Raw genomic sequence first — 18,746 nt, 5'->3', positions numbered from 1 at the left:
CTTGGCTGATTGGCTAATGATAGTCTTTTTTTTTTTTAAGATTTTATTTATTTATTTGTCAGAGAGAGAGAGAGAGAGTGAGTGCACTAGAAAGCACAAGCAGGGGGAGCAGCAGGCAGATGGAGAAGCAGGTTTCCTGCTGAGCAAGGATCCTGATGTAGGACTCAAACCCAGGACCCTGGGATCATGACCTAAAGGCAGACATTTAACCAACTAAGCCACCCAGGTGTCCCTGATGATAGTCTTTTAATTGTGTATAACTTTCTGGGAGATTGGTATTTTTGTTATATTTTATCAAGTACCTCTATTTTGCTGGTGAATGGGAAACAACAGATTATAGTACAGAAATTTAGAGTAACTCCTGAGTAACAAATGATTAGCATGAAATTTGAATCTGTTAATATGTTAATCAATATTGGTTGTATGACAGCAATGAAAACTACATAGGTAAAAAATTTAGAATAAATTAAGTTCAAGGGGCAGAGTAAAGAGAGACAATCATGGTCACGTGCCCTGTGTTCAATATTGTGAAATCTTGAGTATGACAGGATCTGGTTTATTTTACAAATGAAAAATTCTTTAAAAAAATATTTTATTTATTTGACAGTAAGAAGCATAACGAGAGAGGGAACAAAAGCAGAGAGGATGGGAGAAAGAGAAGCAAGCTTCCCGCCGAGCAGGGAACCTAACGCGGGGCTCAAACCCAGGGCCCTAGGATCATGACCTGAGCCAAAGGCAGGTCAATGACTTAATGACTTAATGACTGAGCCACCCAGGCACCCCACAAATAAAAAATTCTTGACCCATGGCTTACATTCACAAAGAAATCTCTTCAAAGTTGTATTTGAAATAGATTTTCTTGTCCTCTTGATGAGGATCATTCATTCATTCATCTACTTATTGAATAAATATATGCCAGACATCTTTTCTATGTGCATTTTGGAGACATTTTAATAAAAAACATTAGCTTCAAAATAAAACAAAAAGTGAGCATATGTAACAGGTAGCCACTAAAAAGAGTAAGTTATGATATTTACGTGTCAGTTAACCTGCACACTTCATTACTTGTTAATACTTCACACGTGCATAATACTGTTTTTTATGAGAAGAAACTGACTTACTGAGGTATTTCATGACTTGCCTCGTGGTGCATAAGGATGCAAGCACAGAGCTAGCATGATCCCGAGTAGAGTGGGGCTCCTCCCCAAACTCAGTCAAATTATCAACAGGGACAGGCTGCTTATAGCTACATCTGATATCTAGTGGGAAAAGCATATAAAAATATGCAAATCTGGTACTTATATTAATAATTCTTAATTTTATCTGTGATATTTAGTACCTGGTTAATGTGTCTACAAAAAGGTCATTGTATTTATTTGCTTGTTTGTTGAGTTAGAAGCCACTTGCCTTACTAAATTGTCACATGTGCTCTTTTTTTTTTTTTAAGATTTTATTTATTTATTTGACAGAGAGAGATCACAAGTAGGTAGAGAGGCAGGCAGAGAGAGAGAGGGAAGCAGGCTCCCCGCTGAGCAGAGAGCCCAATGTGGGACTCGATCCCAGGACCCTGAGATCATGACCTGAGCCGAAGGCAGCGGCTTAACCCACTGAGCCACCCAGGCGCCCCATCACATGTGCTCTTTTAAGGCTCATTCTCTTGACTTTTGCAGATAGAAAGTGATGTCATTTGCATATGATGATTATTTTACTTCTTTTTTGGATTATTTATAATAATCATTATTATTTTTGGTGTTGGCTTTTGTGATGAAACACCCAAATTTTAGATTAACAAACATGTTAGCTGTATGTATATATGATATTTTATAAAATAAAATCTTAAATATTTTGTATGTTTATAAATTTTATATATTTTATCCTATGCAAGAGTTAAACCTAAAAGAAATAAATGAAAAATGGTTGAAAATGCATGGATAAAGATATAAGAATGCCAATGGCCAAAGGATTGCTAGATGCTTTCCAGTATTTATTCTTTCCTTCTTGGTTAATGACAAAACCCTAATATTATCTTGTGCATCTTTTCTTTTTTTTTCTAATTTTTAAAATTTATTTTCAGCATAACAGTATTCATTGTTTTTGTACCACACCCAGTGCTCCATGCAATCTGTGCCCTCTCTAATACCCACCACCTGGTACCCCGACCTCCCACCCCCCCGCCCCTTCAAAACCATCAGATTGTTTTTCAAAGTCCATAGTCTCTCATGGTTCACCTCCCCTTCCAATTTCCCCCAACTCCCTTCTCCTCTCTATCTCCCCATGTCCTCCATGCTATTTGTTATGTGCATCTTGGTGTGCAAACTAATTTTTTTTAACCAAAATAATTTTTTACTTTTTACCAAAATGTTAAAACCGAAAACTTTGGGTTTTGTTAGTTGATAAACTTCTAGCTAAATCACTAATATGATTTTACTCATTTATTTAGCTTTATAATATGAAGCTGAGTTCTGTACCAACATACCAATATACCAACCAAACACAAGTTGGTAGAGCCACACTGATATCAACGAAATAATATTTTAAGGTGAAGGTCTTCACTACTGAAATGTGAGTCAACATTTTGTTCATTTTAAAAAATTGGATTCGTTCAACTTGGTACTACATTTTTAAAAGCGCTCATACCCCTAATCATTATCTCTTGTGTACTGTTGTTTCCTTTTATTAGTTTATATATTTCTCTTTCAATAGTGATGACACCTTAAAAATTATTTTGCTTACTATTTTGAAAATTACATATTGACAAAGTCTTAAAGTGAGATTCACATATTTTCTCCCATGTTTTTAATGTACTTCAGGCCAAGTGCATGGAGGGGTCTTTGGGGTTAGTATTATGTATATAGCCCAGAGTTTGAGACTTTCCAGCAGTTCATTTTAGAATATGTTTATTTAAAATCAGTTTCCCCTGGCAGCACCTAAATAGCTCAGTTGGTTAAGTGGCTGTCTTCAGCGAGGGTCATGGTCCCAGAATCCTGGGGTCGAGGCCCACTGTCAGTCTCCCTGTTCAGCAAGAAGATTGCTTCTCACTTCCCCTCTGCTCCTCCATCCCACACATGCTCTCTCTCTTGTTCATTCTGTTTCAAATAAATAAATAAAATCTTTAAAAATTAGGGCACCTGAGTGGCTGAGTTGGGTAAGTGTTACTTCATTACAGACCTCCTCCTGTCCCCACTTTCCACTTTGAATTCATCTCTCAATCCAAACTAAAACACATCTTCACATGAGAGAAAGAGACTTTTTGAAAGCCACTTTGGATAGATTAGGGTCCTCCAGCAAGAAATGCTACATCTGTGTTTGCCTGTCTTCTTCCTCTTGTGGCTCTCCTTGTTCTTGTTCTTTTTCTTCTTCTTTGAGAGGGAGAGAGCAAGAACAGTGGGGAGCAGAGGGAAAGGAGAATCTGAAGCAGGGTCCATGCTCAGCACAGTGAAGCCTGACACAGGGTCTGACATAGGGTTCGATCCCAGGACTCTGAGCTCATGACCTCAGCTGAAATCAAGAGTTGGGTGCTTAACCAACTGAGCCTCCTAGGTGCCCCTTGGCTGGCTTCTTTTAGTCACTAGTAAATGTTGGCATGGGGTGAGATAGTTATTTGATTTGCATGAGTCTGCTTTGGTTATTTTAATCCTGTGTGTTAACATAGATTGATGGCAGCAGCCAGATTGCCTTTCAGACCCACAAATCATAATCACAAGCTACTTTCTGGCAAAAAAAAAAGAGAGAGAGAGAGAGAGAGAATAATGACAAAAATATAAGAATTTGATACTGGGATGAAAACATCAACATCTATGCTATAAGTAGCTAACAATTCATAGTACTCTTAACAACAAGTTTGGGAGGAAGTAGACTTAAACTTGGGATCTTGGATAACTGGATGGACAGATAATGCCAAGAAGAAGGAAAGTTAGCTGAAAATAATATTCCCTACCTGTAATTAGCAGTCCTGTTGAAAACTGGACATGTAAAGGAAAAAATCAGAATATTGGAAGAGAAAGAACTTATTCCAGCCACTATAAGTCTTCCTATGCTTCCTTGGAGTATTTCATAAAATATCGGGGACTATTTTATGTCGACCTTCAAGGTAACTCACTTATGACAAGGAATCACCCAAAGGATCATACAGGTAGTTCCTATTAGTGGTCGAGTGACCTTGAAATCTAGAGGACAAAGCTGTGACACTTCATGGAGAAACCAGTAGAATCTTTTTTTAATACTTTATTAACTATTTTTATTAACATATAATGTATTATTTGCTCCAGGAAACCAGTAGAATCTTGACAAATACCTGTTAGCAAGGATGTTCAGAATAAATAATCTCTAACTCTAGATAATACATGGAAAGACTCAGTTGACAGCTGTTGCCCAATGTCTTCAATAGTTGTACATTTTGTGAGCAGTCTCTTCCAGACTGAATAATGACTAACAATGCAATGTAGGAGGCAGAAGTTAAGCAGGATTATCCTGAAAGTGTAACTGCCTCACCTCTTCTCCAAGTAAAAAATTTAATATTCCTTCCTTAGCACTAGAAATATTATGGGTATAGGCATAATACCCATATGACTAGATTGACTGTATGATGATCAGAGGATAGGTAATTTGATGTCATTGTCACAGGCCATGATAGATGCTGTGATTCAGTAGAATCCACAATCTTGAGCACCTTATGTAAACTTGATCTTGGTGACAGGCATTAGAAGAAAAACCTCCCTGAATTTATTGTATTTCTGCATGGCCGTGGTCTTCCTTTCTGAGTAAAGAGCATGCTTGATTAGCAAACAGCAAGACCAGGGTCAGGGCTAGAGGGAGGTATGCAAGGCAACTAGGAGGCAAAGATTAACAAGCTGCTTGGTCTCACGGCCCCTCAAGTGTATGCTCAGCACTTGACTAAATACCCCCTTAAATTTTATGCCCTAGGTGCCTCTCTTGCTTCCTTCTAAACCTGGTGCTGGCCTAAAGTCTTAGAATTTTAAAATGGTGTGTCTCTCTTGGTCAAAGGGCAAGTTGTTTAAAGATAGTTTCCTTCTCTCCCGAGAGAAATTTGCTTACATTCCAGTGTGAGGATAAGGTCTCTTTCTTTCCCCCAGAAGGGAAGATAGATCATCCACAGTGGTCAGAATTTATAAGATCAGAATTTCCTGATTTCAGGATTCTTCTGTTATTGCCCCTCATTGCCCCTCATTGCACACACATGTGATATTTGGCTGTCATCTTACCTCCCTAAGAGGATTGAAACTAGGGAATCCAGTGCCGTGAGGTTCCTCTGGCTAATGCTTCTCTGAGTAATAAATAGTCTAATGTCTTCTGTACTACAAATGGCAGGCTAATTTATTAGCTTACAATAATTTTGACAATAAGGTTGGGGCAGTGGCAAAGACATGGCCTTCCAGAGAGAAGTTCAAGGGCTCTGCAGACTGATTAATAGTATTTGAGGAAGTCCATAGGAATCATTAGCTGGCATATTAACCAAACTGCATAGCCATTTAGTCAATAAAGTATCTTCCATTTTGTTGCTTATTAATGAGTAAGATTGAGAAGTGGTTAATAGTTGAGCGAGCTGGTAGTATTGAAACAAGCCTCCCACCCAAATGGCACTTTTAGTTTTTGCTCTCTGCTATAGATAGAGGATTAAGGATTCCCCAGATCTGGTACAGACCTTTTGGTAGAACTAAAATGTTGGAAATTTATTCAGTTGAGCCATAAGCAGCCACTGAAGTGTTTCAATTCAAAAGTAAATGTGTTTTGTTACTGGCACAGAGATATTTTATCTGGATATCTCTGATCCATTCTTCCCCTCAGCTCTGACCTCTGTTTCTTAAAGAATTTGGGTTGAGGTTGAGATTTCTCTGCTCCAAAGACCTTATGAACTCATCCAAATATGTTTCAAAATGCCAAGAAGGGTAAGAATGCAAACTTTCATGGCGCTGTTGAGTACAGGAGCTCAAATCCCCATTCTACTCAGTTCTGGGGGACTGGAAGGAAACCTGCCAGGCACAGGAGTAAACACTGGTGCTGGGGAATAGAGGATGGAGCCACAGTGGTGTGTGAAGGGACAGAAAAAGAGAAACCCTGAGTCTGCAGATCTACAGACCCTGGGAGATGCACTGAAAAGGAGGCAGACATTAGGACAAGAGGAAAAAGAGCCTCCCTGGATGCTCTAGCCATTCTTCTCAACCTAGCCTCATTCTCTCGCATTCCACAAATCTGCAGCCAGAAGATATCAGGACCTCCTATCATAGCCCTGAACAAGCAGATATTTTAACTCTGCTGTTCTTATGGAAAAGAAAAAAAGAGCTGACTGGGTTTGACTGGTAAGTTTTGAACAAACATTGCCTTAAAAAAAGTTGGACCTTTTGGGACTACTCAGTGTGGTTTTTTTTGTTACTTTTCATCTGTATGTATAGTAGGATGTTATGTACATATACTTTTGTCTCATAAGTGCCAGAGAGAGTCATTCAGAGGAAAACTGCAAGAAGGAGAATGTGTCAGGGGGACAAACTCCCCTCCCATTTGCTGCCAGTGGGTAGATCAAGAGTTAGTGTGAGTGCCTTTATTCTCTGATGTCCAAAATTTTCCTTATAAAACTTTTGGTATCAGAAAGAGAGCAAATCCTTGTATATTTAAAAAAAGAGCAATTTTCAAGAAATAAAACCATCAAACAATGCTAACTCTCAAATAATTTAGGTATGGAAATGATCAGATAAAGAACACGGAACAGTTGTTACAATTATCCTCTATGGGGTAAAAGTAGACACTTTCCAAATACATGGACAGAAAATATTTTCTCAGTGGAGAAACAGAACCTATACAAAAGAATGAAATTTAAATTTTAGAACTGAAAAACATAAATCTGAAATTTAAAAATGACAGGTTTAATCAATAGCAGAAAGGAAGTGACAGAGACAAGAGTCCATGCTCTTGAGTATGACTTAATGGAAATCATATAACCTGAAGAGCACAAGGTACAATAAGTGAAAAGAAAACAAGTAGAACTTCAAGGACATGAAGGACCATAACAAATGACTTAATGATTTTGTCATCTGAGTCCCAGAAGAAGAGGAGAAAGAAAGTGGAGCTGAAAATCTACTCAAAGAAATAATGGCTGAAAACTTTTCAAATTTGGCAATAGATATACACCTACAGGTTAATAAAGCTGAGCAAACCCCAACCAGGATATATATATATATATATATATATATATATATATATATTCCATAATATATATATATATATATTATGGAAATCTACACTGGAAATTATTGTCAAATTTCTCATAATTAAAGACGAAGAAAAATTCTTGAAAGCAGTGGGGGAGAAATAATATATTACTTATAGGGGAAAACAATCTGAATATCAGTGGAAGTATCATTAGGAACCATGAAGACTAGAGGGAGTGGCAGAGCACTTTTAAAGTATTAAAAGCAAAGAACTGTCAATCCAGGATGCTGTATGCAGTGAAAATATTCTTCAGTACTAAAGAGGAAATCAATTCCTTATATGGAAGAAAACTAAGAGCACTTGCTGCCGACAGACTTACCATAAAAGAGCAAGATGGACTTACAGATACATACAAAACGTTTCATCCCAAAGTGGCAGAATACACATATTCTATGCTCATGATTGGAAGAATTTATATTGTTAAATTGTTCATATTACCCAGAACAATCTACAGACCCAAGGTAATCCTTATCAAAATTCCAATGGCATTTTTTATAGAAATAAAAAACCCCAAATTTGTAAGTAGCTGTAAAAGATCCAAAGAGTCAACAAATCTTGAGAAAGACCAAAGCTGAAGGCTTCATGATCCCTGATTTCACATTTATATTACAAGAGTATGGTATTCAAAATGGTATAGCATTGGCATAAAAATGTACATATAGATTAGTGGAACAGGACAGAGAGTGCAGAAATAAACCCAGGCCCATATGGTCAATTAACTTATGACCAAGAAGACAAGAATATATAATAGGGAAAGGAACATCTTTTAATAAATTTTGCTAAGCTAACTGGACAGTCACTTCCAAAAGAATGAAACTGGACCACTATCTTACCCTGTACAGAAAAATTAATTCAAAATGGATTAAAGACTTGCATCTAAGACCAGAAAGCATAAAACTCTTAAAAGGAAATATGGGTAATGAACTCCTTGATGTTGCTCTTAATGATATTTTCTTTGTGGATTTGACTCCAAAAGGAATGATAACAAAACCAAAAATAAACAAATGAAACTACATCAGACTAAAAATCTTCTGTACGATGAAAGAAACCATCACCAAAATATAAAGGAAATGTACAGTACCCATGCTACCAAATGGGAGAAGTTATTTGCAAAACATGTCTCCAATAAGGGGTTAATATTCAAAATACATAAAGAACTCATACAACTCAATAATAAGAACAACAACAAAAACCCAGTCCAATGCTCTGAATAAAAGGACAGAGGATATGATCAGACTTTTTTCCAAAGAAGACACCCCAATGGCCAACAGACACATGAAAGATGCTCAACATCACTCAACATCAGGGAAATGTCAGTGAAAACCACAATGAAATATCACCTCACAACTGTCAGAATGGTTATATTTAAAAGGACAAGAAGTTACAAATGTTGGCAAGGATGTGGAGAAAAGGGAATCCTCAGACACCTTTGGTGGGAATCTGAAGTGGTGCAACCACTTTAGAAAACAGTATGGGGGTTTTTCAAAACATTATAGATAGAACTACCATACAATCCAGCAATTCCACTTTCGGGTATTTATCTGAAGAAAATGAAAACACTAATTTGAAAAGACGTATGCACCAAATGTTCCTTGCAGCCTTATTTATAATAGCTGACCTATGGAAGTAGTCTAAGTGTCCATTAGTGAATGAATGTAGTCGTATTCCATCATATATGTGTACATGTATATATACCACAAGATGTGCTACTGCTTTACCATTAAACAAAAGAATGAAATCTTGTCATTTACAACAACATGAATGTACCTTATGAATATTGTGCTAAGTGAAATAAGTCAGACAGAGAAAGTCAAATACTCTATGATTTCGCTTAGAATCTATAATACAAAACAAATGAGCAATCAATCTGACTTATAAGGTGCCTGCTGTCTGTGGTGATGAGGAAAACGTGCCCATAAATCTCTGACCTGAGGGATCCTCATTGGCTACGTAAGGGCACATACAAATTAAAATGAGAGGTTTAATTGTGATTGCGCCCTGAAAGAAAGTTCTCCAACACCAATCTGAGCAGCCTTGCAGGGCTGCCTCTGCAAGGGAGAGCAGCAGCCGCTGAAGCCTGCACTTGGCTTTCATGGGTTTTTTTGTTTTTTTTTAATTGTTTTTTTTTTTTTTTTTTTTTGCTTTTTTTTATGAGGAAAGCAAGGGCAGATGCTTCCCAGCATGGGAGAGGAGTACAAAGGGATGGCAAATATACTGAAGCAGGCTTGCCCTCTCCCCTATGGGTAGGCACGCAGGGCGTCAGTCATGGGGTAAGGGAGGAGTGGGGTGTTGGGGCTCCAGTCGCTAGGTGCAGAAACGGGGTGGGGACTGAGGGTCACATCCTTCCATAGCTCCTAACTCATGCCCTGCCCCTTGGGTCTGTGGGATCCTACTTCTACCAGGCCCAAAGCCTGTGTTCCAAAGTCTGAGAACAGGAATGCTGCTGACCTGTAGGCTGCTTCCACAATCACTCCTTAGGGTTTTCAATATCTCCCAGTGTCTATGGGAGGGTAGGAGCCTCACTTCAGCGAGTTCCTGACTCCAAGTGGCAAAACTACCTCTTGTCATAATATAAACACTAATTTTTCCTTTGTAGAGAGCCAATTAGCTAACATAGATGGTCAACCCAGGTAAACTGAGACTAAATTACCTGTATTAAACCACAATGCCAAGTCTCCTTACTTGAGGACTAGTTATTGTTTACCTTGAGAACATACGGACAGTATCTGTTGCACTCTATAAAAGGGTGAGACTTCTTTCTGCTTTTTTAAGTTTCCATGAGGTGTATCCGATTCTGGTTTAATAAAGTGGTTTTCTTTTTCTACTACCCTTCCTGGAGAGGTTTTTGGGGTTTGGCAGGAGATTTTGCTTTTTTGCTTTAACAGCTGGCCAGCCCATGTTCCTATGCTCTGCGACCCTTCTATGAGCAGCTCACCCGCCAGTGACTGAGCTGGGCAGAGAGTCAATGGCAGGGTCACTCCCACGAGGCTTGGGACACCTCTGATGGGCTCTGTGGGCTTGCCAAGTCCCACTGGACTTCTTGAGACTCTCTTAGGACTGCTCTGCGACCAAGACCTACCTTCTTGACTTCCCTCTCCCTCCACAGGACTCAGACTTAATGTAGCCTATAACATCTCCCTCAGCCCTCTCTTGCTCCCTTCTTGATTTTCCATGCAAGCCTTTCCCCTGCTCATTTGCTTATTTCTCAGAACAGAAGACCGAGTCACTCTGTTTTCTAGATTGGTGCTTTCTGTCTAGCTTATAACGAATCAAAAAATGTCTAACTCTTTTTTTTTTAATTTTAAAGATTTTATTTATTTATTTGACAGAGAGAGATCACAAGTAGGCAGAGAGTCAGGCAGAGAGAGAGAGGAGGAAGCAGGTTCCCTGCTGAGCAGAGAGCCCGAATCGGGGCTCGATCCCAGGACACCTAGACCATGACCTGAGCCGAAGGCAGAGGCTTTAACCCACTGAGCCACCCAGGTGCCCCCCAAAATGTCTAACTCTTAAAAAAAAGGTCAACAAATCAAAGGTCAATGAATCAAAAAAATGTCTAACTCTTAAAGAGAATAAAAGACATTGTAAAAATATGTAAAAATCTAGCTCTGGTTTGTGTTTTTACAAACCAGGATTCAAATCCTAATGAATAGCTTTACATAGAAATTATAATCAGAGTCATGGGAGCAGGTAATCTGTTATTTGCCTTGAAAATCACTAGCCTGGAACTTGAGAGACGATTTCCCAACGTTAACTAAGACTTTGGGGGTGTACTGGAGGCATTCTTTTCTTTGCCAGTGGTTATGAAGGTCCAGGAAAAAGAAATGTATTGAACATTAAAGTTTTGGATCCACAAATCTGTAATTTGCAAATTACTTAATTTACAGATCAGTGAAGTACTGAAGACAGAGATTTCCTGACAGCAGTCATGGCAAGCACATTCAAGAATGTATTTACGATGATTTTTGCTGGAGAATTCATAGCGGGGCTTTTGGGAAATGGGTTCATTATATTGGTTAACTGTATTGATTGGATCAGGAGCTCGAAGTTCTTCTTGATTGACTTTATTCTTACCTGCTTAGCTATTTCCAGAATACTTCTTCTGTGTATAATAATGCTAGGCATAGGTATAGATATAATTTGTGAGGAAATATGCTACAATGACAATCAACTGATGACTTTTGAAATCCTCTGGACAGGATCGAATTATTTCTGCATAACCTGTACCGCTTGTCTCAGTGTCTTCTATTTGCTTAAGATAGCCAACTTTTCCAATCCCATTTTCTTCTGGATAAAACAGAGAACTCACAGACTGCTTCTCATTATCGTCCTTGGAGCGGTCCTCTCTTTCTGTTTGTCCCTGCTTTTTAAGGATACAGTATTTAAGAACCTGATCAAAACCTGGGTAAACACTGACAGCAATCAGACATTGAACTTCACAGTAAGAAAATATGATTTATTAACTTCTAATATAGTCCTGAACATAATGTTCATCATCCCCTTTGGAGTGTCTCTGGCTTCCTTTGTCCTTTTGATCCATTCCTTATGGAAACACACCAGCCGGATGAAGGGCACAGGTTCTGGGGATCTTATCACCAAGGCCCATGTGCGAGCCATGAAGTCTATGATTTCATTCCTACTCTTCTTCTTTATGTACTGGTTGAGCAATATTATAATATATTTGGCCTATGTCATGCTAGACAGTTTGGTGACAAAAATGTTTGCTTACATGTTCGTATTTTCCTATCCATCTGGCCATCCATTCCTTCTGATTTTATGGAACAGCAAATTGAAACAGGCTTCTCTCTGTGTCCTGAGGAAGCTGAGGTGGTGCAGGAATGTAAGGAAATCTGCAAACCCATAAAGCATGCCTGAAATGACTGTGATTTTCTGAAGAATGAAGATCGTGAATAGAACTCCATGTACCTTTCTTTCATTTCCTTCAACTTCTTTTATACTGTTCTGTGGTAGGTCCCTGAACCTTATTGGAAATATCTGTCTGGAAGAAGTTAAAAGAAAGAAGAGTTTGCTGTGTTTCCATCAGAATAATCTTGGTATAATTAATAGTAAAATTAGAATATATCACCAAGACAGTGGGGATTTGATGAGAGACACAAATAGACTTTGAGAAGACAGTAATTTACTTGTGCTTAGATTACAACTGTAAAAAAATTAAGTGTAGCAAGTCTCAGAGACAGAAAAAACCCCCAAATCATGAAATGAATATTTCATAATTCTAACAACTTATTACCTGTGGCTGATGGCTAACCATGACTTAAAATTGTATTTGGGAAAGAATGAACATGGAATGAACTGGTATGACAAATTTTCGGCTATTATCTAAAATATGCTCCTGGAAGTCCAGTTACAGAACCCATGAGAACCCTACTATTTCTTAAATATATACCAAAGGTGGTCTCAAACAAGTAAATGAATAAGAGAGAAAACACATGACTTAGAAAATACAAGGTGTGCTCACATGGCAGCACAAAATTGGGATGATATAGAGACTAGCATTGCCCTGTGCAAGGATAACACGCCAATTCGTGAAGCATTCCATATGTTTTTAACTTCTTTCATTTGTACCATTCCTTCAAATAAAGTAATTTGGTATCCCCCCCCCCAAAAAAAAGGTACAAAACTCAAAGTAGAGGGTACAGTAGAAGTTATTTTGTTGGGTAAAAAACACAGAAAATACAATGCAAAATAGTTTTACATTTTTCTCATTCCTCAAGTATGGTACCAGTTTTGGTACTAAGCATTACTCGTTAGTGCTGGGTTATCAGGAATCTCATGTATTGACAGAGGTCACTTGCTTTCCCCGCCGCCCCAGTAAAGTTTATTCCCCAATAAACTATTTTATTTATTTCACTTTTCTCTCTCTTGGTGTTTTATTTTTTAAGCAAGAGGATTTGGGTTTACTGTTTGACTTTCCATTGGTATATGAGAAAAAGAGTATTTATTTTTCAGAAATATGTTGTTTTAAAGGCCATACATTAAGTCCAATCGAGACTAAAACCAAAACTTACATCTGTCATTTAATATCAAACTTCTCTCACTCACCTTTTTCAGATCCTACTCAAGCTTGAAAACCTGACATAGGAAAGCTTGTGTCATTGTTGAGTCTTGTTCTTCTCCCCAGTATTCCTGCTGCTTTTAGTTTCTTTATGATTCTAAGAGTTGGATAGCTAGTGTCCCCTATAGCTCTCTTTTGGCTAAGGAAAGTTGTCAATCATATCAGATATTTTAATGCAGATTCATTCTTCTGTAGGTATCTATGTCTGGGATCCCCAAGGCCACCCTCATGTTTGATGAATCACAAAAATACTCAGGGAACTCAGAAGGGCTGTAATAGTGACAGTCGTGGGGGCGGGGAGACAGATCAACGATTGCTTGTGCTCTGTTAATTTACTCCAATACAGATATAATGCCTGAAAAGTAGCTGCAAACTGGGTGAGAGACTGTGGCTCTCTTTCATAGCAACCTAAATTAGGATTCTTGTTATGAAAATTGAAAATTCTCCTGTGTTATATGGATTAAACAGCATTTTAGTGAGCTAATGACCTTCTTCCTGAAAATTTGAAGCATCGATCTTTATTGTTGCAATTTATAAATTTCTCCAAGATATATCTAGGTGTGGAGTTTGCTTATTTGCTTTCTAAAATTTTTGTTTTATTATAATGATGAGTATTCTCCTTCTATTAAAGCCTCAAGAATGTCCTCACTTTAGCACTTGGACTACCCTCTCAATCCAGAGTTTTATTTGGCTAGGAACTTTTTCCTATTATGTGATTCTTTCTTTTTTTTTTTTTTTTTTTAAAGATTATTTATTTATTTATTTGACAGAGAGAGATCACAAATAGGCAGAGAGGCAGGCAGAGAGAGAGAGAGAGGAGGAAGCAGGCTCCCTGCTGAGCAGAGAGCCCGATGCGGGACTCGATCCCAGGACCCTGAGATCATGACCTGAGCCGAAGGCAGCGGCTTAACCCACTGAGCCACCCAGGCGCCCTGATTATTTCTTGTCATTTATCTTTTCTCTTCTATTTTTTTAAAGATTTATTTATTTATTTGACAGAGATCGCAAGTAGACAGAGAAGCAGGCAGAGAGAGAGGAGGAAGCAGGCTCCCTGCTGAGCAGAGAGCCCAATGCGGGGCTTGATCCCAGGACCCTGAGATCATGACCTGAGCCGAAGGCAGAGGCTTTAATCTACTGAGCCACCCTGGTGCCCCTATTTTTAAATAATAATATGTAGACATATTATCCTATGGATCCACCAATTGTTCTTTATTTAATATTGATTTAATATTCTATGACCTCTGCATTTTCTGCACTTTCTTGAAGGTTAGTTCATTTGTTTTTTCAATTTAGCATTTCTCTTGTTTTGATTTTCCTCAATATTAATCTCTAATATCCATATGTGTGTACAACACACCTTCATGTTTCCATCCAGCAGTTATAGGAATTTGATTTTATGACCTTACTCAAGGATATGCCTTAATAAGTAGAGGGAACAAGTCAGTTTTCTCTGTCCAAGTGAAAGTCACCAGTTGCCTAAAAACTAGAGCATCATGGTTAGGAAACCCTGGGTTTGGTAAATATGTTAGACAAAAGCATGAAGAAATGACTGCAGAATTTTCTTAAGATAAATGGACTGCTTGTTTTTGAAAACATGGCATCCTTTACACCTTGAAAGAACCTGAGGACTGCACTATTTTTTCTTAATTTAGTTGTTTGTCTTGTCATGAACTTTATCCCTTTTTTTAACAGGACTATTTGACTTTTTCTTATTATTCTTCAGATCCCTTTATGAATTATGACTATTATCTCTTTGTGTGTTTCAAATATTGCAATATTTCCCAATAAATTATTTCTTTTTAAAAGTTTTACATATGGTATTAATTTTTATAGAATTATTTTACTATTGTATGTACAAAAATTTTCACCTCTTTTATGGTTCTGGGATTTTGTTCTTTTTTTTCCTCACTTTTTAAATTGAAGTGTAATTAATATATAATGTTCTATTAGTTTCAGGTATACAATTTAATGATTCAGTATTTCTGTACATTACTCAGTGTTCATCTTAATAAGAGCACTCTTCGTTTTCTTCATTTCACGCATCCTCCACCCATCTCCCCCTTTCTACAATTTTGAACTGAACTCTTAGGAAGAATTTCATATTCAATTTTTAAGAAACATTTCCCCCTTTCTTTTTTTGTTTAGTTTTGTTTTTTTGTTAGCTTTTTTATATGCAAGTTTTGGCACAATTACATCTTTAATCAAACTCATTTTTAATTTTGTATATTTTGTGAGGTAGGGAATCTGACTAATTTGAATAGATGATCAATAAACTGTTTAAAGTAAAATACCTTTATTTTATTATTATTTTTTTAATTAAATTTAACTTTTTTTCAGTGTTCCAAGATTCATTGTTTATGCACCACACCCAGTGCTCCATGCAATATGTGCCCTCCTTAATACCCACCACCAGGCTCACCCAACCACCACCTCCCACCCCTCCAAAATCCTCAGTTTGTTTCTCAGAGTGCACAGTCTCTCATGGTTTGTCTCCCCCTCTGATTTCCCCCAACTCACTTCTCTTCTCCATTTCCCAGTGTCCTCTGTTATTCCTTATGCTCCATGAGTAAGTGAAACCATATGATAATTGACTCTCTCTGTTTGACTTATTTCACTCAGCAAAATTTTCTCCAGTTCCATCCATATTGATACAAAAATTGGGGGGGGGGGACCTGGGTGGCTCACTGGGTTAAGCGTCTGCCTTCGGATGAGGGCATGATCTCAGGGTCCTGGGATCAAGCCCCGCATTGGGGTCTCTGCTCGGCAGAGAGCCTGATTCTCCCTCTCTCTCTGCCTCCTCTCTGCCTACTTGTGATCTCTCTGTCTGTCAAATAAATAAATAAAATCTTTAAAAAAAATTGGGTATTCATCCTTTCTGATGGAGGTGTAATACTCCATTATATATCTGGACCATATCTCCTTTATCCATTCGTCTTTTGAAGGACATCTTGGCTCTTTCTACAGTTTGGTGACTGTGGCTTTGCTGCTATGAACACTGGGCTACATATGGCCCTTCTTTTTCACTCCATCTGTATCTTTGGAGTAAATGCCCAGTAGTGTAATTGCAGGGTCTTAGGATAAATAAAATATCTTTATGTAGTGGTAGCAAACTCTATAGTCCACAGGAGCCAGGAATGTCTATAAATGTGTGAGCATTTTGATAGTAGAGCTAATTGTGATGAACCTATGAATGAGCTCCTCGTAATTATGTTCAAATTTATGTTTTAAACAGTTACTGTCAGATCAGTCTGCCAGTTTGTGGCCTCTTACTGTCTTTTTCAATTTCTTAGCTACTGTGTAACATTTACTCTTGTAGAGGATTTTCAGAATCAACTTCTCAAATCCCATAAAATACACTATTGGGATTTTGACTAGACTCTCAGTGAACTTAAAGATTTCTCTAAAACGTAATGTATTCCCTTTAAAGCATATAACTTACAAATTAGTTTCCTTACGCCTTCTCTAAGGTTATTCAATAACATTTCATAATTATTCTTTCCCTTAGGTATTATGCTTTTTTCTATTGACTTTATTCCTAAATCCATTTTAGTTTCCCAACTAATTTTAAATATATTTTTTGTCTTACGTTTGAGATGAGAAAAATAAAACTTCTGTTTAGAGACATGTTGTTAAAAGGCCTGTGCAGTTTGATGAACTTGTATAGAAAGTTAAGAGTCATAACCCGGAACTAAGTTCCACCTTGTTACAACAGTGGAAATCATGGGGGTAACGACTTTGTAAGTAAAGAGATATTAAAGAGTTTTTCTGGAAGGAGAAGAGTACAGTTGTTCAATATTCCATTTGGTGTACATTTTAAATTATAAATTAACGACTTCTATTTTAGCTTCTAAATTTAAAAAGCAAGTAGCAACTGAGATTGATTAATTGATACAGAAAACAGAAAGTATGCCGATATATCATGATGGAAAACACCATGTTCCACTTTTCAATTAAATATTTTTTATTAATTAATGGTAATGCTTTGCATAGGCTGATAACAATTTGGGTTGAAAAATATGCATTGGAAAACCCCAAAATACTTACACATTTAAACTCATAATCTCACTTACTGAAGTTTCATCTAAGTAGAGAAATAATTACAGGTACTTGGGTAATCATTGTCATATTGTGAAAAAATAAAGTAGAAAAAGAGATAAAAGTACTCTCAATAAGGGATTACTTGAAATAAAAATATTATATGCCTTTGATGTAATGTTATGAAGCTATAATCAGAATAATTGTTGTGGAGAGTTTACAAAATTTACAAAAGGCCTTATCTTCTAAAGCTAGTGAATCAAAATTAGACCTCAACATTACAAAAATAGTATGATTATAACTATGTGTAATGATAAGTAAGGAATAGTTAAATATTAAAATACTGGAAGAAAATCAGTATAAATATTAATACATTATTGGTATTTTAATTTTTACCTACTTTTTTAAAAAAGATTTTATTTATTTGATAGAGAGAGAGAGAGCGAGCACATAAGCGGGGGAGCGGCAGGCAGAGGGAGAAGCAGATTCCCCTCTGAGCAGAGAGCCCTGTGTGGGGCTGGATCCCATGACCCTGAGATCATGACCTGGGTGAAGGCAGAAGCTTAACCAACTAAGCCACCCAGGTGCCTGAAATTTTTATATACTTCTAGAACTTTCTATGATTGTACTTTTTTCAATCCAGCAAATATTTATGAAATGTTTACTATTTGTCAGGTTTTGCATTTACTAAGAGGATTTTGACAGTGAAACATTAGAATTTTTTCTTCCTTCCAAAAAATTACAGTCCGGAGAGTAGTCATAATAGATCACAAAAAAATGCTATAATTAGAGAGACACAGGATGATGAAAAAGGACACCAAATCCAAGTTCAGATGATGAGGGACATTTTTCCAGAAGAAATTGCATCCAAACTATGTCTGTGGGAATCAGAAAGGAGATGAGCGCCAGGAATAAAGCATGAAAGTAGGGATGCATTCATCCTGAAAGGAATGACAGCATTTTCACCAAAGCAGAACCTCTACATACATAATGGAAAGAACTTCTACAAAAGGATAAGACTCTAAGTAAATAGTAATGAGACTGGTCTTGTAGTCCGTGCCAAAATGATGAGGGTCTGAATCAAGGTAGTAGTCATAGACCTGGTGACAAGGGGATAGATTTGAGAGCTTTTAAGATCGTAAAAATTACTGGATTTGGTAGTGAGTAAAAGTAAAATCAGACTGGCACAGATTTCTGGCTTCTGTGAATAGATGACCTACAAAGGATTTAGAGCTATAATTTCTGGATTTGTTTGAGAAATTAAGAACTAGTCTTTGAGAATTCTCTCTAGTCTATGGAATGATTAAATCAACACTGGACAATATAAAAGAAAGATTTATTTTGGATATACTGGAAAGTGGAGGGCAAAAAGGGGTGTCATCCGACCCCTCTTCTCTTACACGATCTCTAGTCC

General features: G+C 37.4%; 1 protein-coding gene and 1 pseudogene across 1 annotated transcript; both read left to right on the top strand.

The window, feature by feature from the left end:
- The first annotated feature begins 11,149 nt into the window (after nucleotides 1-11,149).
- On the top strand, nucleotides 11,150-12,085 carry LOC116593485 (taste receptor type 2 member 8-like). Its single transcript, XM_032347759.1, has one exon. It carries the CDS (start codon nucleotides 11,150-11,152, stop codon nucleotides 12,083-12,085), a length of 936 nt encoding a protein of 311 aa, XP_032203650.1.
- A 607-nt stretch (nucleotides 12,086-12,692) lies between these two features.
- Nucleotides 12,693-12,787, top strand: LOC116594613 (annotated as a pseudogene).
- Nucleotides 12,788-18,746: the final 5,959 nt, after the last annotated feature.

The sequence above is a fragment of the Mustela erminea genome, chromosome 6 (genome assembly GCF_009829155.1).
Source record: "Mustela erminea isolate mMusErm1 chromosome 6, mMusErm1.Pri, whole genome shotgun sequence".
Lineage (NCBI taxonomy): Eukaryota > Metazoa > Chordata > Mammalia > Carnivora > Mustelidae > Mustela > Mustela erminea.
This window is presented reverse-complemented; position numbering and strand designations above follow the sequence as displayed.